Raw genomic sequence first — 21,746 nt, forward strand, 5'->3', positions numbered from 1 at the left:
TGCCAAACAGACAGTCTACGGCATCACAATCGAGTGGCGTGCTGTGACAGACAATCCAGCTGAAACCTGGTTCACCATCCATTTTGGCCGTTATGATACACTTAAGAAAGAACAGATATACATTGGACCAGGTATCTCCACATACTCTGTCACAGACCTGCTACCAGCCACTAAATATGAAATCTGTGTTACTCTAAAAAACCAGGCTCCTCGAAATGGCCAGTGCATTGTATTTGTGACAGGCAGTGATTTCAATGAGATGGAACAGAGAGAGAAGCTCATTCATATTGTCGTCATTGTACTTGCCATGGTGCTCGCTGTGCCCGCGGGAATGTACGCCTGCACCACCGATGCCAAGTTCAACTGCTTTGAGCGTTGCGCGGAGATGTGGAGAAACAGGAGACATTCTGAACATTCTAACACCTCTGACGAGAGACAGGGCACGTTTGACAGTCTCCAAGCTGCCAGTGATGAGGGCCTCTGCAAAGAGTCCAGCCAAGAGAGGAAGGCCAGACGAAGGTCTGCTGAGAAGATACACAAAACAAAGAATGAACGAAGACCAACAGCTGAGCTTTACTGACACCACACACTCAAAGACAGCTATAGACTTAATACCCATGAATGGATTTAGGCAAGCCTCCATTTTAATTACAGTGTGACATTTATCCAGCTTGAATGGAGATCCGAGTAAAGTTAATATGCTTATTATGGATGAGTCTCAACTGGTCATGAACTCATGGATCAGCTGCTGCTGGATAGGATTTTTCAGACAAACTGGTAAAAACCAAAGGAAACCTTTGACGAAAAACAAAGACCAATCAAATGCTTCTCTAGTATTATAATCAGACAGGAAACAAATGCACTTTGTCATTTAGTAGTGCTCAAAGCATCATTCTTAAATTCATAATATAACTACTGTATATAACATTTATTTTTATCAGTTTGTGAGTGGTTGAGGATGATATTTTTATTCTAAACTGTGAATTATTTTAGGTTGAGGTGCACTTCATTGTCATGTTTTATGTAACAGATTTATTTTAATGCACATGATACAAACAAGCAATTTTAACTAGTGTAGCGGACGGTGTTCTTGCGTCACTTGCCAATGACATTTCACACCCTCGATTTTCCGGTTTTATTTTGTAAAAACATGGAATATGTTATGCATTTTATTAAACATGCGTTGAACGCACAGAGTAACACAGGAAGCGGTCAGCTGTGGCATAATAAAAGCTCCACTGCTTTTGAGGCGTGTATCACGCTCGTCCTTCATTTGCAGTTGCTTCAGCATCTTCGTTTCATTTTCACGACATTCAGCCCCACCCTGCTTCATACTACAGTGTCCTTAGTAAGTCTTTAATACATTAGCTCATCCATGGTGTCACACCCCCGGACTTTCATGTTGGTTTCTCCCATCAATTCCCCCCGCAGATCGTAGTGTTTTGGTTTCTCCCTTATTGTCTTCACCTGGATGTGTAATCAGTCTGTGTATTTAGTGTGTGTGTTTTAACCTCATTCCTGTCGGTCTTTTAATGTTATCTCCTGGTGTTCCTGTGTCTCCTGTTTTCCGTTGGATTTATTAAATATACGTCTTTTACTAAGTCGTTGTTCGTGTGTTCCTGTCTGATCGTGACACATGGACATTTCTGCCCAAGTCCCGTCAGATTGCATCGGCTGTGGGGATAAAGACAACAACTTCCATGATCCCACACTGTATTACAGCATCATTAAACTACGCCTTTGTTTCTTTGTTTGTTTTGAATATGCGCCCTCTAGCCGCGAAAACTTACATATTGTGCCTTTAAATGCTAATGAGCTAATGAGAAATGCGATTCAAATAATCATAGAAAAATACGGCTGTTCAATTCTGAAATTTTTGGAGTCCAATTCCGATTCCTGGTTCTGGAATTGATTCCAGATAGAAAGGTTAAGATCCCACATGATCTTTTCTGTCATGCAGCACTCAAAATTGTGGACAACATAAGCCAGTTCCACAGTAAAAAAAAAAAAAACAACAACGTCTGAATCATTTAACTATTTTTTTTTCTTTTTATCAGTAATAACCTTTTTAGACTTCTAATTACTATTAGCGAGCCAAGAGGCAAATTAATGGCTACTTCTCAAACGGAAGGCTGCATCATCAAAATCAGACAAGCTCAGTAATGCCTGGTTTTCATTCAGTTTATTTTCGTGAATCGCTGTTCAGCGACATTTGATGAGGTATAGCAGCCGAGATATACAACATTCATAGGATGCAGCATTTCATTTGAGGGACACATAGATAAGCTTTGTTGAACTGAAAATGACTCTGATTCCCAGCACCTCAGAATCGATTCTTTTTTTATTCGATTCCCAGCCCTAATAAAAAAAATATAAAGTGTGAGACTAATGCTGCCTTCACGCCATGTCATAATTCCGAGATGACAACACATGACATTTTACTCATAGCTTTTCATGTTGTCAGACTCTGAGGTAGCAGCAAAATGGACCTGGCGGCGGTCGCGTGGTACAGCTGTCACTGGTCCAAGTTGCAACTCTCAGAACAAGTGTTGCCAAGTCTGCATCTTTCCTGCGAAATTTGGGATACTTTAATATTGCCGCAGGTTGTTTTTAATGTCTGCTGTTGAAGTGGCCTTAAAGGGATGGTTCGGAGTAGAATTGACTTCATTGCTATGCACTCCGAAGCCCATGTAAATACCCCATCCAAAGTTTTTTTTTAACCTTAGTCAAACATTTATGGAGATATTAGAGTTTTTCGAATTGCTTGTTACAGGAGTGAATGGTACATGTGATGTATCTCGTAAATTGCACCACTAAACGTGCAAGTAATCTTACCAAACTTGTACAGTAGTGTAAATAGGTTATGTACTCACAAAACGCTGCATCGGAACATTTGTAAGTCCACCATGAGTGTTTTAAAAACACGTTTTAGCCGATCCCTACTAGTCTCAAAAACTACAAATGGCGACACGTCGACGTCACTTCCCTGGTTTGAAAAAAGCACTTAAAAGTCCTCCTACAAGTTGACATGCACACAGATGTAGTAGGAGGACTTTTACGTGCTTTTTTCAAACCAGGGAAGTGACGTCGACTTGTAGTTTCTGAGACTAGTAGTTCTCGGGTAAAACGTGTTTTTAAAACACTCATGGTGGACTTACAAATGTTCTGATGCAGCGTTTTGTGAGTACATAACCTATTTACACTACTGTACAAGTTTGGTAAGATTACTTGCACGTTTAGTGGTGCAATTTATGAGATACATTACATGTACCATTCACTCCTGTAACAAGCAATTCGATAAACTCTAATATCTCCATAAATGTTTGACTAAGGTAAAAAAAAACTTCGGATGGGGTATTTACATGGGCTTCGGAGTGCATAGCAATGAAGTCAATTCTACTCCGAACCATCCCTTTAATAACATCATATTTAGCCCCTGAAATATAAATTTGTAGTGTAAAGAAAAAAAACATGTATTTTATCCCCCAGAAAGCAATTTTAATGAGAGACCCCCTCGAAAATGTGATTGAGCTTGTTTTGGGCTAGTTTTGAGTAGCAATTGGGTGAGTTTTTTTGTGAAAACCTGGCAAGCACGTGAGGGCTTTGGCATTGATAGTGTTACCAAAGAAACACGTAATTCAGATATAGAGTAGAATGTCACTTGTCATCCGGAATTACAACATGGCGTGAAGGCAGCATTACTTCTGGTGGTGCAGCTGGATCATGAAGGACCTTAACTTTTTAGCAAAACCTGCCTTGAATTGTCACTCATCGAGAAAGCAGTCTGGTGAAACATGTTTTGCACAAACATAAACAAATTAGGTGTATTCTGTGTCACGTTACCATCAAAAACAGCTGTGTCCTCAGTGGCTCTGATGTAGGGAGAAATTGGAGACACTTTTTTTTTTACTCTTACATTCAACTACACAACGCCTGCATTGCTTACGAGACTTGTTTTTGCTACAACAATCAAGCGAAGAGACTGTGGACAGTGTACATACAACAAGCTGAGGGCCGGATTATGCTAATATGGGACAGTCAATCAGCAGTTGTGGGTGGGGCTTAAGCAATTTGATGTGGTATTGCTCAGAAAATCAAAACACTTGATAATTAAGATTGACAGATTTATGTAAAAGTTAATTTTGCATCCAATTTCCTCTTTAAAATAGGCACAGTATTAGCCAGCAAGCACTTTGACAAACAAATGAAAATGTCACATACAGAAAACAGAACGATGACTGACACAATACAGAAACAAAATATCCTTTAAATGAACTGAAACTGACCCTAATTTGAGTTGCTGTTTTTGGGTAAAATGTTAAAAATATTGTTTTATATATATGTATTTTTTGCTCCTGAAGTATTGTTTTGTTTGTGTATTAGAAAAAAGGGATAGGTGCTATCTGTGTCTGTGGGTAAATGTATCAATAAAAATGGAAATGTATGACTGAACTTGTCTGTAGTTGATTTTGAGATATCACACACAGTGGTATCGCTAAGGATTATGGGCCCATTGAATTTTACATTCTGGACCAATCCAGGCTCACTGCTTTCTTTATCCATTGTAGTGTAAACCAGGATTAAAACGTTCGTGACCAATCAGGAGTCATTAGACTCGCTACATCACTAAAGCAGAGCACAATTCTCTCCATATAGGCTACAGTATGCTTAGCCAACCATGCCAAGAAATCTGTAATTGGAAATGTTTTGTAAATGCTTCTAGTGTACTGAAAACTTGCCCAAGGAGAACAGTAATACAGTAAACTCTGAGTGTTTTGACTTTATGTCCAGATCTCTGTGACCTTATCCAGAGGGCTCCAAAATCAACAAGTCCAAAACAAAATGTACGCATCTTGGTTTGAATGTTCTGTTTTTCTTTTATCCTTGTCCATCAGCGCACTTTGCAAGTTTGTAATCCTCTCTAAAAAACCCAGTAATCCTACTTGCTTCCTACAGGGTATAATTCCATGTCATTTGTGCTTTTACCCCCAGTGCTGCTTTCACTATCTGCAAACAGACATTCCTCATCACAGCCGTTTTGTCTCATGTGCAACAGTGCTTTAAAGAAGAAATAATAATTTCATAACTAATAACCTTCCCCGTCATAACATTCCCAAAGTTGAGTAGCACACACCTAAAAACTCACAGTGCATGTGTGTCTTCAAATGTCTAAACACATGTTTAGAGATTTAGGAAATCCAGAGAAAGACAACTCATAATTTGTCTTCTAAGTCTTAATGTCACCACCAAATTGGAATTTGATGTTAAGCTGGAAACGAACAAGCACATGCTAAAATAGCCAAATCACAGCTGCACATGGTGAGTCAGTCACATAAAATAACATCTGTATTTGAAAAAGAAGAAAAAAAGAAAACATCTGGGTTTTAAAAATATGTATTTTAAATAAAGAGAAAAAATATTTAGGTCACCAACTGCACCATCAGCCCATATGACAAAATGTAAAACAAAAAAAAAAACAATTCTCAATCCTATATTACACTGAAGAAATGCAACAAACACAAAGTAAGATGACATTCAAAGCAGCTTCGTATCACAAAAAAAAAACTTAAGCTGCAAATTGAATGAAACATCACACTTTACAATGAAATATTTATTTATTTACAGAAGGTTGAATAAAAACAGATCACTCCAACAATTAGTTGACATTTAATACTGAACTACATTGATGAAACACTCCACAAACTGACGATGTTCGGTTTTCTTTGGCAAAATAAATGTGGGTCCTCTCCCCCATACCCCCCCCCCCCCCCCCCCAAAAAAAAAATACTGGGGTATATGAACATACCACCTTCATTTGGAGAGATATCAAGCCGTTTTGTGCCCATGTAAAATTGTAGAAGAATTTGAAGACTGAATGTTTGGTCTTTTATCAAATTGATCTTTCTGAATAGAAGTGGAAATATGAGGTGGAGATCCTGATTTTCTTTCCCTTCGGCCTAGTCCAGAATGAATTTCTTTGGCTTTGGATTTCCGTGTCGATACTTTACCTCTCAGACACTGAAGCGTCTTGTTTTGACCTGAAGACCTCCCACGCTTTTATTTCTCCACATGCTTGCCTGAAAAACATTTACATTTAAAAGTCTATGAAGGTTTTGAGTCATTCAGGTTATATGATATATAATAGAAACAGGGAAAAAAAAAGAAGCTATTAGCTATATAAGCTTGATAATGTTTATTGTTCATTCAGGAGGCTCCATTGGTTTAAACTGATTCATAACTATTATGATTCATCACAGCATACACTTACAGCTGTATATAGCATACAAATACGCTTTATTTGGATGGATTAATGAACTGAATGAAGGTTTAAACTGCCAAAATGAATACATCATGAGATTCTGGCTGAGGTGTCACTGTGAAGGAAATTTTATTATTATAGGCATTATTTGCTCTTTAAACTGTCTAAATGCTTCATCAGTAGAAATAAAAATTTGCCTTGACAGTCACTGACAAGTCAAAAATAAAATAAACATGCTCATATATTAGTCTTTTGCCAAAAGTCACATTTTTTAAATAACAGATATGGGATCCCTGCAGTGTGAAAAGCTGTGCGTGTCTCTGAATGGTCCATCTCAGAATGTGAAGCCTATAAATAGAGGAGATATAGACGATTCTGCCATGAGACGAATAGAAAGTTAGGCATCTCACTGTAACTTTTTTTTTTTTTTTTTTTTTTTTTTTTAATTTTTACTTTCAATGACATTCCCTGTGTAAAATAACTATCCCACTTGCAACAAACTGATAGTACACCTAAATATAAAATTGTCATTTATTAATCCCCATGTTTCCAACCTGTGAGTGGGAAAGACCACAAATTTATTCTAGTCTGTTTTATGTCACTTTAAAGGAGTTATCATATTAACAGTTAAAATGTGCATCTAAAAATTGTACATTCATAATTTACATAAACTGTACACTTGCAAATAACAGATCTGCACATTCTTTTAAACAATTATAAGTTTTTCTGCATCTGTTTATATTGCATTATTTAGTTTTTTATGCTTTTCCTCTATATTTCTGCATCTGTTTATATTGCATTATTTAGTTTTTTATGCTTTTCCTCTATATTTCTGCATCTGTTTATATTGCATTATTTAGTTTTTTATGCTTTTCCTCTATATTTCTGCATCTGTTTATATTACATTATTTAGTTTTTTAAGCTTTTCCTCTATATTTCAGCATCTGTTTATATTGCATTATTTAGTTTTTTTATGATTTTCCTCTATATTTCTGCATCTGTTTATATTGCATTATTTAGTTTTTTATGATTTTTCTATATATTTCTGTGTAGTGGACCACACATTCCAGGGCCCAGTTTATGGCGAGGGCCCCTCCCTGACCACAATAGTGGACAAAGGTTTGCTACATTTTGATTGGATCTTGGTGGACTAACATAAGCAAACTGTCCAACACCATCAGATAAGGATGCCAGGACAACTGCCAGACACCTCTTAGAGGGCAAGAAGAGACCTCTGGTACAAAAACTCGGGAAGGACGGAACTTCCTATTGGCCAAGACACAGTTTCTGCCCTTCACCCACCTTAAGACTGTTCACTAAGGTTTGGTCCTGTAATGGCCATAAAAATTCCTTAGGATCTCCAGACGCAGCAGCAGTGGGTGAAACAAAGAGAGATCACAAAGATTCATCCAAATCCATTCAGAACTATGTTTTCAAACCTTGAACTGATGCGAACCATAACACACACATCATATACTTATTCATAGAAATAAGTATTCTCACCAACAGCAACGTGTATTGCAACATCTTACACAACCTCAGCTGTTAAGGGACAAATGAATGCATGCATGACAGTTCAATCTTTTCCCATCATGTTTGGACTTAATGTGTTCATAACATTGCCAAATGTTTTCTGATTGTGTTTTGGAAAGTGAGAAATGCACCAGTAAAACATTATTGACACTTTTCTAACTTGTGTTTGGACTATGCAAATTACTTCTACAAGAGGAAAGAAGGGTGGGCTAGCCCATGTTCCCCCGCTCTGATGGAACCAGCCAATCACAGCATGGAAATGGAGAAGCACCAAATTGCAATCTCCTCCTCATCGGAAAGGTATAAAGGTACCTCTCCAAAAGACACTCCTTGTTCTGAGTCTGCAGCCTGTGAAGGAAGAGACACTAACAGAGCACCAAAGTTCTGAGTCTGCGGCCCGTTACAGGGAAGGCAGCAACAGATAACTAAGTTCTGAGTCTGAGTCCTGTAGGGGAAGGGACACTAACAGAGCAACAAAGTACTGAGTCTGAGTCCCGTCGGGGAAAGACATAACAGTTACACCAGTTCTGAGTCTTAGGCCGCAAGGGTGAGACAGTAACAGATCAAACTTCTTTCTGAGTCTGCAGCCCGTTACTGGGAAGGCAGCTACAGTACAGATACCTCCATTCTGAGTCTCTAGCTCCACAAGAGAGAGACACTAACAGACACAACCATTTTGAGCCTACTGTCCAGAGAGACAGAAACAGACGCTCCACGCTTCGAGTCTTCAGCTTTGAGGCAGCAGCAGATACGACTACGTTCTGTCTGTGAAGAAAGAGATATTTTCCACGTTCAGAGTCTTCGTCCAGCGAGGCAACAACAGATGCAGCACGTCCTAAGTCTCCATCCGAGAGAGACAAAGCGGATTGACCAAGTTCTGAGTCTCTAGCCGAGAGAGGCAGAAGACCAACAGACATTTGCAACAAGGTTAAGCTCCAGCAAGCAAACCTTCACTTCAGGTACCTTTGCTTGCGTGTTCCAAGCTAAGGGCCTTCAGCACCTACACCAGGGCCACATCTGTGTGTTCCAGATCTTAGGCCCCTTAGGTGCTCCAGGAGATCAGCATCCTACAGCGCTTCATGCTCAAGGCTGTCGAAACGGATTCCTGCTCCTTTTCCCACTGACTGCTCCCCGCACAACCAGTGGAAGAATTCACCGCCACCAGACTGCTCAACCAACCACAGAGAACGTAAATATCACTTCCAAACCTCTTCCAGAGACCTTGGCATTGTTGTGTATTATCAGTATATGATCTTTCTAATTTACATTAGATATTGTATAGCTGATTGCAGTTGATAACAAATAATAGCTCATTTATTTGTTTGATGCATACTAAGGTTCTTTACCTTATTTGTTTCAGAGTAGCAACAGTTTATCTTTCCATAAGATAACAAAGCTATGACATAGCAACACCCAACTGAATCACATTTTATGCATCTTATGCACTTTATTCCTTTTGCATTTATTGTATTCATTTAATAGTTGATTACTCTTGTCTATCATTTGTTAATAAATTTATTTTATTACACTTGTGTCTTCCTTGTGTTGATAATACAGTGAGAGGTTCTACAAGCTAGATATCCCACCAATCTTTCTTATGTGATGTACTCATAACCGCACATTAAGTGACATATGATCCAAGAATCATAACGTCATCGGTGATACGAGTACCCATCACTACACTATTTCGCCTTCCTAGTGGGCGAAAGCAGAACTCACTACATAACTGGCATCCCTAGGTGGGCCAAGTTAAAATGAGTTGAGTCTCCTGTAAAATTCACTACATCTGCTGCATCTGTTTATATTGCATTATGTAGTTTTTTTTTTATGATTTTCCTCTATATTTCTGCATCTGTTTATACTGCATTATTTAGTTTTTTTTAATGTTTTTCCTCTATATTTCTGCTTCTGTTTTTATTGCATTATTTAGTTTTTGGTTTTCTTATATTAGTGTTATATAATTTCATCTCTACTGTGTAGTATGTCTGCACTATGTCTTTACTTTCTTCTGCACTGGAAGCTCTTGTTGCCAAGTCAAATAAACAGGGCTTGACATGAACTTTTTTGCTCACCAGCCACTGTGGCTAGTAGTTTTCCAAAATGACTAGCCACTCAGCATTTTCACTGGCCACAATTTTGTTGTTAGGAAATTACATTTTATATGACTGAAGTCTCTAAAATGTATTGAAACTGATTTCCAGGTTTTTTTTTTTTTTTTTGCCTATTTAAAGGCCATTTTCCCTAACCGTATTAAATGTGTCATCTTTGATTGAAAATTTTTAGATGTTATTAATAATTGAACTTAATTTAATAAGACACTATAGGGCTGTGACCGGTGTTAACAAAACAGCAGCTGAAGTGGCATTTAGATGCATTTACATGTTTAATGATGCTAAAATGTAGCATGAAAGCATTTCTACATTGTAAAATTGCAACAGTATAAATAATGTTATGATATTTGTGTTTAAAATCTATTTTTTTAATATAAAAATATTAAATGTTGGAAAAAATGCGAAGATAAGCTACTTTTGAATATGAAAGTAAACCACCAATAGGTGGCAGCAAGTGAATGATTCATTGAGTCATGCCTTCAAACAATTCCTTCAGATGGCTGATTTATTTAAGAATGAAGCAAGTGTCTGTCTTTATGAATGGACCACTGTATCATTGACTTAAATTATTTATTCAGAAACGCTGAATCATTCAGTAACGAAACACAGCTGTGTGTTGCTCAGAGATGCGTGACTGTTCTGCTGTGATCTTTGTTTTGAACTATATGTTCGTTAACCAAATTGAGCAAAAACAGTAAACACTGACAATATTGTACTAAAATGTAAAATTAACTACTCATTTGAACTCGTCTAAAAACAATGTCAAATTTACAATCGTGGTTTTCAGGGAAAACTGCACTTTCTTAGTCGTGTCATGTTGCTTAACTAGGCTATATGTTATAAAACTTCTGTGTGCAGTTGTGTTCATTTGTGTTGATTTCTCCACGAGATTGTCTCACAGACAGGCTGCGCTATTCTCAACTGGCGTGACCTTGTTACTGTCAATACATTATCCATTATCAATTTTATAACGGCTGTAACTGCCACAAGATGGCACTGTTTTCTTACGGCACGGGTTTTCTTTTATATAACGCCCACTGCACAGATCTCTGTTCGCTGCTCGCAGCGTCTTTTTAAAAGGCTTAAATTAGATAACAAATAATAATCTAAAATGTCAAAACATACAATCTGCTTATCTTTCCTGCAGTTTCGTAGCAGTTTTAAATTTAAGTTATTTTAATTCAGCTATGAGGTCACGCTGTGACGTATCGATCTGCTGTAGGTCACATGGTTTCGCAGGTCAGAGTTCACCAAACTTGAACGTGAAACGCCAAACTTTTCGCACGCGCTTGCTTTTCGGAATGGAAGGTTATGAAGAAAAGAAAAATACGCCAGACTCAACGCTGCAAACACGCGATTAAGCGACGCAGCTGCTACCATGAGTAGAACGTTACAGAAAACGATGTGCCGCGATACAGTTTGATACCGCGACCAAGTATGAGTAACGTTATCTATTAGAACTCAGCAACTCGCGGATAAGATGGAAGAAGGCCAACCGCTCCTGTTGTTTGGTAAGTGATAAAATGGAAACACCAACAACAACAGTAGTAGTGGTAGCAGCAATTTAGGCCTTCAGTTTAAAACAGGATAATGCCAGTGTAAGTTTCTTTCAGTTAAAACCGCGTACACGTGCTTTTTTAATGTTTTATACCTTGTCTGTGAATCCTGGGGATAGGGTAGCAAATAATAATATAATATTTCTGATAAAAATTAATGAATTTAAAATGACAGCAACAATAACAAACCAGAAAAATAACTAAGATATGAGTTTAAGATAATATCAATCATACAATTGATTAATATTAAATGTATAATAAAATAACAAGTACACAAAATTAGTTAAGATGATTCATTTAATAATAATGTAATATAAAATAAATAATAACAATAATAATAGAGTATATAATAATAACATGAAACTATCTAGTTATAATATTATACAATAAATACAGTATAAATGAGCACAAAATAATAATAAAAAACCCTTGACTGATTTTATAGTTCAATATAATTGTAATTTACTTTGTTTTTTATTTTTTTTGATCCCAGTGTTCCAGATATATATTTTTAGATTGTTTGATAATTTTTTTTTTTTTTTTTGTGAAAAGTGTATTTTATACCAAATTGGAATTGGTAATTCAGTATTTTGGAATTTTATCTTAATGGCATATAGAGCTCTTTGAGCTTTATGTTTGAGAGCATTCATTGCTATACTGAAACTCCCTGATGCGGTGATGATCAGGCTTTGAGTCCAGGGGCTGTAGACTGTTTTAACTGCACTGCTATTTCATTATTGTAAATGAACAGTGTTGAAATCAGGCTATTCCTCTATTCTGGGTGAAGAATTCTGTATGTTTATTGCCAATTCGTATTGCACATTTGTTGTTTGAATACATTGCTTTAATAATGTCATAAACTTTACTCCTTACCACTTTTTACACAAAAGTTACCACAAAACTTTTTACACACTTACCACAAAAGTTTGTAATATAATCCATCATCTTTTTTTGAAATCGACAAAGCATGCAAATATTTTTCCGTGTTTGGTCTGTTTTACGTGTTTATTGATTAGGGTGTAAATGTGGTCAGTAGTTCTGTAATTTGGAAGAAAGTTTAGGGCTGACTAGGGCTCAGGACACTATGTTTGTTCAGGAAGTTCACTATTCTATTGTTTAAATGTTTTTAAATTTAAGCACAGCATTATTCCGTTTTTATGTCAGCATTGTTTGGTTCGTTATGGTTCAGATTTCAGTTCTTAATGTTTAGCAGTCAAACCATTTGTCATCTTTTGGTGTTTTTTTTACTATATATTTTGCCTTCCTTTTTCAACTCAGTTTTACATGCTGCTTTGTTATGTAATTCATTTCATTAATAGCCAAAATAACATCATCTTTAATAAATGTAGTGATTCTTCAGTATTGAGGGCTTGAATAAATTTGTCTATGCAGTCCTGGCCTTTTACATTTTACAGATTTTAAGTATGTTTTGTGTTAGTGTGTGTGGTATGTTTTAATATAAATGTTAATTTCGTTATGGTCAGAAAGAGGAGTTTGTTGTATGACAGTAAATACACTGAAGGAGGTAGGGGTCCATGTCAGTGATGGTATAGTCCGCTACACTAGCTCCAAGACCTGAACAACAGTTGAACCCCCTAAAGAATCCCCTCTGATACTGCCATTAAGTATGTACAGGCCTAAGGCTCGACAGAGCTGCACTAATTCTGTACGGTTTTTATTTATAGTTTGGTCATGATTGTTTCTTGGTGGGAGATTTATTTGTGAGACTCAGGGGGCTTGTGTGGGTGGTTGATTGTTTAGTTTTAGTTTAGTCCAGCAATGATATTTACCAAGTGTAATAATAGAAATGTGTTTGGTCAGATCTTCCTTGTACCACACCAAAATTTCCAGGTGTTATAATCAGTTTTAACATGTGGATTAAATGTTGTGTAGACGGACTTTAACTGTTGCAATGCAGACGTAAACACTATAGAACAATTAGTTGAGATGATCCATTAAATAATAACAATAATGTAATATAAAATAACAAATAATACTAATAAAATATATAATAATAACATGAAAATAACTTTAATTATAATATTATACAATAAATACAATATAAGTTAACACAAAATACAAAAACACACAATAGAAACAACAACAACAAAAAAACAATAGAATATGCATGAATATAGAAAATAAAAGTAAATGTTAGCAATAACAAATAATAAACTGCCTACTGGCCAACAACTCAGAGACTTGGTAGTCTTCGCATCGCAGCTTCTTTTATCACAGAGCTTGGTGAAGTACCTCAGTAGGTGATGGATTGGCCTCTGTAGTCAACTTCTCGTGGGATTGCTGTCTTAGTTGGTGGTGGATAGAGTTGGGTGGTGAGTGCTGTACCATCACACCATATCAATGGGAATGAGCCACGGCGTCAGGTGGTGTGACTCTCTCACTCGCCCAACTCTCACCTGAAGCACTCTTACCATAGCGAGACGCTGCTTTAGATTCTGGCACTGACAGTGACAGACCAATAGTGAGGCATCGCTCGGTGGGTGTCGAATGGTGTCAAAGACAGCTTCTCGTGAGATTATTGACTACAAAATTTACTGGTGGGGACCTTATTACAAAAAAATGGCACTGACGTATTTTAAGATATGTCAGTGCAAGGTTCTTTCAGTTAAAACAGCTTAGACATGCATTTTAGTCTTAAGCCTTGTTTGTGAAACTGGGGAGTAGCAAATAACAATTGAATATTTATGATAAAAAATATATTTAAAATAACACAGCAACAATATTAAAATAGAAAAACAATCAAGATATGAATTTAAAATAAAATGAATATAATTAATTAATATTAAATATATTCGTTAAGATGATCCATAAAATAATAACAATAATATAATGTAAAGTGGCTAATAATAATTGATTATATATCAATAACATAAAAATAACTATAATGATAATATACAATAAATACAAAATAAATTAACAAAAAAAGAGAGCAATGGAATATATATGAATATAGAAAATAAAAAAATGCTAGTATCGCTGCTTCACCTATCACAGAGCTTGATGAAACACCTCAGTGGGTGATGGATTGGCCTCTGTAGTCAACTTCTCGTGGGATTGCTGTCTTAGTTGGTGGTGGATAGAGTTGGGTGGTGAGTGCTGTACCATCACACCATATCAATGGGAATGGCCAGTGCGTCAGGTGGTGTGACTCTCTCACTCGCCCAGCTCTCACCTGAAGCACTCTTACCATAGCGAGACGCTGCTTTAGATTCTGGCACTGACAGTGACAGACCAATAGTGAGGCATCGCTCTGTGGGTGACGGATGGTGTCAAAGACAGCTTCTCACGAGATTATTAACTACAAAAATAAGAATATATTTGCAAATAAACAGCTAAGCGATGCGGCGACTACCAGTCAGGGTGCAGAAGATGATCCATACTCATAGACTAAAAAATATGGACGTAGTGTCCGTGACGTCACCCGTAGGTTTCTGCAGAGTGATTTTGAAGCCTATAGTATGCGGGATTCCCCGTCGCCATCTTGGAATCGCGTCATCGCGCGTCACTCCCGGATAATCGAAAATGGGCAAAGAGGCGGGACGTGGGTGGGGCTGGGTGCTGAAACCATGCCCACTTAGCGCACCAGTGGTGACAGCAGCGGCAATCCCCCTGTCACTCAAGTGGCCGCGCCCTTAATTATGCAGAACTTTACGGCTTAATATAACTTAAACGGATGAGTTATAAAAAAATTCACCCCCCTCACAGTTGACATGAAGGGCGAAATTAGCTATATAGTCTAAAACCACTTTTTGAACCAGGCTGTAAACATGTTTTATTCTGCTGTAAAGTTGGGCATTTTAACATGGGGAGTCAATGGGACTGACTCTCTTCTGCAGCCAGTCTCTAGCGGCCAGTTCATGAATTGCAGTTTAAGTCACTTCCGTAATTGTTAGAACCTTTGTTCTGGGTCACTGCAGTTTCTCAGGTCTGTCGAGTGGATCAGCAACAAGCGCGCTTAGGATAGACAACAACACACCAAAGTCTAATACAAGTTGGTTTATTGTTATCTACCAAAGAAGATGGGGCAGTCCCATCTTTTATACAGCACCCTTACAAGCCTTCATGTAGGCGGGGGTTCACATATCATTTAAGCAAATACTTCTACATATGGGAAGGAAAATTACAGATGATCCAGGGCAACTATAAGGAAGAGAGGAAGATAGTGCAGCCGCACTCAACTGGTTTCCTGCCGACAGATAACCCTGAAACAGACAGACAAAACATTCCCAGACAGAACTGTATCATCACACTCTTAACTGAAGCAAACTGTGAAAGACAAGAAACTACAAAATATTAACTTTAGAAAACTTCACTGCAAAACACATTAATTCTTATAATCCCCTCTTCCAGACTCTCCTCTAGAGTCTGGATTCTCCAGTATCCTTCTGTGGCAGTGGGCGATATCCTGCAGAGATAACAGACACCATAGTATACATACGTTGTGTGAAACCTTTCACAATGCATGGACCAAAGATACATAATAGAAACAAAATAAGTAATACCGGTATTATCATTGAGACATAAGGTGCAAGTGTGCCAAATAGGCTAGAGAGAATACCCCAATTCCAATTATTAGTTCTAGACTTTAGCTCATCCTCATATATCTGGGATGAGATCTGCTTCATAGTAGCTACAGCAGTGCCAATTGATCCCTCGGGCTCATCATTTGCAGGTATGTATGTGCAGCATTTGTCACCTACAACAGAACAAACCCCTCCCTGCTGGGCAAGAAGCATGTCCAGGGCCAACCTGTTCTGCACGACCACCTGTCTCAGTGCTCTCAGTTCGCTTTGCACCCCTACCAGTGCAGCTGTGCTGCTGTTAACAAATGATGCCAGTCGATAATGCATGATGTCCTGTTGTCTCAGTAAGTCAGAGACGCCGAACTGAGGTACCATAGACTTCCAGAACCGAGTCCAGTGTGACCTCATCTGATGTTCATCAGGGACGTCCTCGTTGTCCACTGATCGTTTGCTCCTGAAAGACAAATCACGTTGTGTATGCATAACAGTCACACGATGTTGCAGCTGCGCTGGTGCACAGAAACCTGTCCAGTTCATCTTGTAAGTGTTGTTTACAATGTCCCCACCACAGTACCAGTACCAGTCATTGGCCAGTACTGCACCTTTCACTGGCCAGGGATCTTCACAGAGCATGAGCAATTCAATGCAGGCAGTGTTCCTAGTGTAACAAACAGTTCTATTATTTCCCTTAGCACATGCTGCGGTGTTCTTCTCACATGAGCCCCTCTCGAACCTTGGACAGTAGCTTTTCAGCCACCTTTCTATACCCTGCCCTTGGTTTATTATTTGTTTGCAATTTGTAGCACTTATACCTGTCACGCTTTCACCTGATGTCCCATTAAAACAATAAGGAAACATAAAACCTTCTGGTAACACCAGGCTAACTTTTACATCAACAGTTTCAGTTTCATTTTTACTTGATGCACTTTTACCTTCTTTCTTGCACGTTTCATTCATGCAACAGTAATTATGGTACCGTTTAGTTTCATCAGTATAGGGTGTTGTTACCCTCTTTACACACCTAGGAGACAATACATACATTTTCCCTGCATAATATGTACAGAACACAGTGAAATTGGGGGGTTCACAGTTATAGACAAATGGTTTCAAGGATACAGTTATTGAGGTGCGGAATAATTCTTGACACACCACACATGATTCATTGGTCAGTTGACGCGCTGTCCAGTTGGCATACTGCCAGAAGAGGTTTCTTTTGACCTCCTCCTTTGAAGCGTTGGGTACCATGAGTCCAGCTAGGACAATACACATTATTGCTCTGGAAAACAAAAACAGTTAGTACGTAATACATTGTTTTTCATTTCAAGGGTTTCACTCTGGTTGCATGAATCCACTGTGGAAAAAGATCAGTTAAAACAGCAGTTCTGGTCACAGCTAGTATCTCTGTAGGCCCATCATACAGAGAGTCATTAAGGCCCCCGGTTTTTAGTTTCTTTATCAATACTTGATTGCCCACTTCAAAGGGGTGTGAGTTAGCTTTAGGGATCTCAGGGTGTTTCATGTTGACCCTTTCCCAGAACTCAGTTAATTTTTCTATTAGGCCTACAGAGTACTCAGACATATGATCAGTTAACACCACACCTATCCCTACCATTCCGTGGCGCCAAGGGATGGGGAAAGGTCGTCCCATCACCACCTCATATGGTGATAGATTATCTAAATTTGGCTGAGGCATCGTTCTTAGGTCTGCTAAGACAATTGGAAGTACCCTTGTCCAATCGGATGTATTCATACTGATCATTGCTTTTCTTATCTTTTGTTTAATGGTCCTATTCTTCCTCTCAACGAAAGCTGAGCTTTGAGGATGGAAGGGTATATGTAGTCGCCAATCAATTTGTAACTCTTTCGCCAATTGCTGCGTTACTTTTGATGTGAAAGGTGTGCCCTTATCGGAATCTATTGATACCGGGATACCATATCTGGGTATGATTTCTTTAGTTAAAAACTGCACTACAACGTTTGCATTTTCCTTCGCACATGGAAAAGCTTCTACCCACTTAGAAAATTTGTCCACAAGCACCAAGAGGTATTTAAAAGGTCCCCTCTTGGGCATGTGTGTGAAATCAACCTGCCACTCAGTAAACGGTTGGTTAGGCCTCGGCAGGTGTTGATGTTTTGCTGGAGGTTTGCTTATATTATTTTTAGCGCAAATTATACATCTGTCAAGAATGTCATTAACCGTTTGCGGTAATTGGTCGACGCAAAATAAGGCTCGCATTGTACCCCTCTTCGGCCGCGATGAGTGATACCATGAAATTTGCGGACGAGAAATGGTAAAACAGACGTAGGTAAACACAGTCGACCATCTTTGTCACGCCAGAGGTCATCAGGTCCCTGAGACGCAGAGAAAAACTGACCAAAATTGACGGTCAGATTCACTTTCTGGACAGCGACAAGGTCAAAATCTGGAATTAGTGATGACATCAATTTTTGAGGTTGACACTAGAGCTACATTAACCTGGGGGCTTGGAGGCCCCTCTTGAGCAGCCCTTTTTGCATTTAAGTCAGCCAGTGAGTTACACTTAGCCTCATCTGTGTATAAATTCGAGTGACCCTTTTTTTTTTTACTATAGCTAACGAGCGAGGTAGACAAGAGGCCTCAATAAGTGTTTCAACAAGATGCTGTTGTTTACTGAAGAAAATAGTTTGCAGTTTCATCAGCAGAAGTCAGCTTCAACACTCTCGATGGAGTGCAGACAGAGACTGAGTGCAGATAGAGACTGACACACACACACATAGAGGCTTTATCTATCTTCAAGGTTGTCTTAGCCAGGCAAGACTCTTTATCAGTGTGTTGGACACACACACACTTAGGTCGATCATTTTCTGGTTTTAGGCAGGGAACATCCTCGAGCAGACGCGTCTCATCAGACTTATTACCCATTTTTGTAATTATTATGAATTTATAATCTGCGCCAGTGAAATGGCTGTTACGCGACAATTTGATCAACATTTCCACGAAATGCAACGGTTTGTCCACTTCTGGTAACATGCTCAAAATGTCTTTCATAGTCGAGACGGACGGCGGAGTTATCTCTATGTGGCCCTGTCGTTTTGTATCCATAAATGAGCTTAATTTATTTTCTCGACGGGCGCTGGTGGGGGCGCGCGGCGAGCTGTGGAAGTAAGCGCGGGCACGACAGGCGCGGGTGCAGGATAAGGTGGCGGCGCGCATGGCGAGAATGTGAAAACAGACTGGATAGAGTTTGTTTGTAAATTGAGTCGCTTTGGTCGTTTGGTTTTCTGTAACTTCGACTCAGCCTCAGCTAATAATTTTTTCTCGTTTTTCCCTGCCGGCTTTTTCGGTACCACATTCCTGACAGATTTTGGCAGGGAAATACCCTGTTTATCATTCCATACAGTTTGCATTTTTAACCAAACATCATACCCGTCTTTCATATATTTTTGGTCCCATTCAGGGTCACCTTCACCTTTATATGTCAATCGAAAAGCTTGTGCCATATTATTTGGGTCAAAAGAACCCATTCGTGGATATGTAGGATACATACCATTGGCTTCGGTCCAACCCGACAAATTATTCACCCATAAATTTGTGTAAAAACCCCAACTACATCTATTCATCCAATTTGGTGTTTCGCCAGGATTTGGTTTAGGATAGGTGGCTCCCATGATAGATATACAGATAATATATACAGATTGATAGATAAACAGATAATATATACAGATATTCACATCACCACGGGACAGACCGAAACTCGTGACTCACACTTTTGCTTTTAATTTCGTTTTCGATTTTGATTTATAGCGCTCTTCCCAGCCTCGCTGAGGGTATACCTTACGTCAGTACAGATAGTCAGACTATACTCTGTCTTACCTTACTACGCAGTTAAACAATTGGTAATCAGACAGTCAGACTATACTCTGTCTTGCCCGAGTTACGCAATTTAATCAGCAATTACTAATTAGACAGTCAGACTATACTCTGTCTTGCCCAAGTCACGTAATTACAGACACACAGTAATAGTAATGTCACTGATCAGGTAGTCAAACTATACTTTGTCTTACCTGATCAGAGACATCACGTCGGGGTCACCAAATTGTTAGAACCTTTGTTCTGGGTCACTGCAGTTTCTCAGGTCTGTCGAGTGGATCAGCAACAAGCGCGCTTGGGATAGACAACAACACACCAAAGTCTAATACAAGTTGGTTTATTGTTATCTACCAAAGAAGATGGGGCAGTCCCATCTTTTATACAGCACCCTTACAAGCCTTCATGTAGGCGGGGGTTCACATATCATTTAAGCAAATACTTCTACATATGGGAAGGAAAATTACAGATGATCCAGGGCAACTATAAGGAAGAGAGGAAGATAGTGCAGCCGCACTCAACTGGTTTCCTGCCGACAGATAACCCTGAAACAGACAGACAAAACATTCCCAGACAGAACTGTATCATCACACTCTTAACTGAAGCAAACTGTGAAAGACAAGAAACTACAAAATATTAACTTTAGAAAACTTCACTGCAAAACACATTAATTCTTATAGTGTTGGTTTCAATAGAGAGAGCAGGAGGTTGCCGCTTGTCCGTACTTGATAGAATTGAACACCACAGAAGATAGAAGAAGAATCTGAAGAATATTAGTACAAAATAACAAACAAATAAAAAACAATTCAAAACAATATATGTGATACATAATAAATGTAAATGTTAAATGAATGAATACATTTGAAAATTTGAAATAAAAAAACTAGCAATTTGCATAAAGTAAAAAAAAAAAAAAAAAAAAAAAAAATCTATACATATCTTGCAGCCAATGCTGCTATCTGTTCTAGACTGTGCTCGCTGAGCCTGTACATGGTCAGGATTTGTCTCTGCATTGTGTTTCTGATACTCTAGAGATATTCTTCCAATTCATATAGTTTGATAAAGTTGTAATTTGATTTATTTTGATGTTTGAGTAAGAAGCAGTGCAGAAGCAGTGTTAGTCAGGTTAGTAAGTCTTCTGACTTAAGGTACTTTTTTTGAGGTTCAGTTCTTGGGTTTGTAGGGATTCTGTGGTACTTTTTTGTATATTAATTATCAATGGGAATTGGCCTAATTGTGCCCTACATGCATTATTGGGTGTTCTCCTTTGCAATTTTAGAATCATTTTGCAGAATTCTGTGTGTAGGGCGGGCTTCTGTTGAATGTCTGTCCCATCTAGTGTTGCTCTGATCACTCAGTGCACTCCATACCCTAACAATTGGAATTGTTAATTCAATATTTTGGAACTTTCTCTTAATGGCATATAGAGCTTGATCTTTGAGAGCATTCATTGCTATACTGAAACTCCCCGATGCAGTGATGATCAGGCTGCGTTAAGTGTACTTCATTGTGTGTTCTAGGGTGATGCTGCCTAGATGGAACTGGTGTCTATTCCTGACATCTGGGCTTTTTCTGAAAGTCCATAATATTGGCCTTTTTGAGGTTTACTGCCAGGGCTCAGTTCTGACAGTAGTTCTCCAGCAGGTCTAGGTGCTGCTGCAGTCCCTGTGTGGTGGATGACAGCAGCACCAGATCGTCTGCGAACAGTAAAAGCTTTGTTTTTGTCTTGTAAATTGAGTCCAGGGGCTGTAGACTGTTCCAACTGCACTGCAAATTCATTAATGTAAATGTTGAACAGAGTTGGCCCCAGGCTGCAGCTCTGTCGCACTCCTCTTTTCTGGGTGAAGAATTCTGTATGCTTATTGCCAATTCATATTGCACATTTTTTGTTTGAAT

General features: G+C 38.5%; 1 protein-coding gene across 1 annotated transcript in view; it reads left to right on the forward strand.

Annotated features, from left to right (window-relative positions):
• Positions 1-1,052, forward strand: part of lrit2 (leucine-rich repeat, immunoglobulin-like and transmembrane domains 2) — a 2,863-nt gene extending 1,811 nt beyond the window's left edge. Inside the window, exon 3 of the mRNA XM_073834626.1 lies at positions 3-1,052. Coding sequence (XP_073690727.1) covers positions 3-580 — 578 coding nt within the window. The 3' untranslated portion in view covers positions 581-1,052. The remainder of the gene's footprint in view (positions 1-2) is intronic.
• The last annotated feature ends 20,694 nt before the right edge of the window (positions 1,053-21,746 follow it).

The sequence above is a fragment of the Garra rufa genome, chromosome 2, assembly GCF_049309525.1.
Source record: "Garra rufa chromosome 2, GarRuf1.0, whole genome shotgun sequence".
Lineage (NCBI taxonomy): Eukaryota > Metazoa > Chordata > Actinopteri > Cypriniformes > Cyprinidae > Garra > Garra rufa.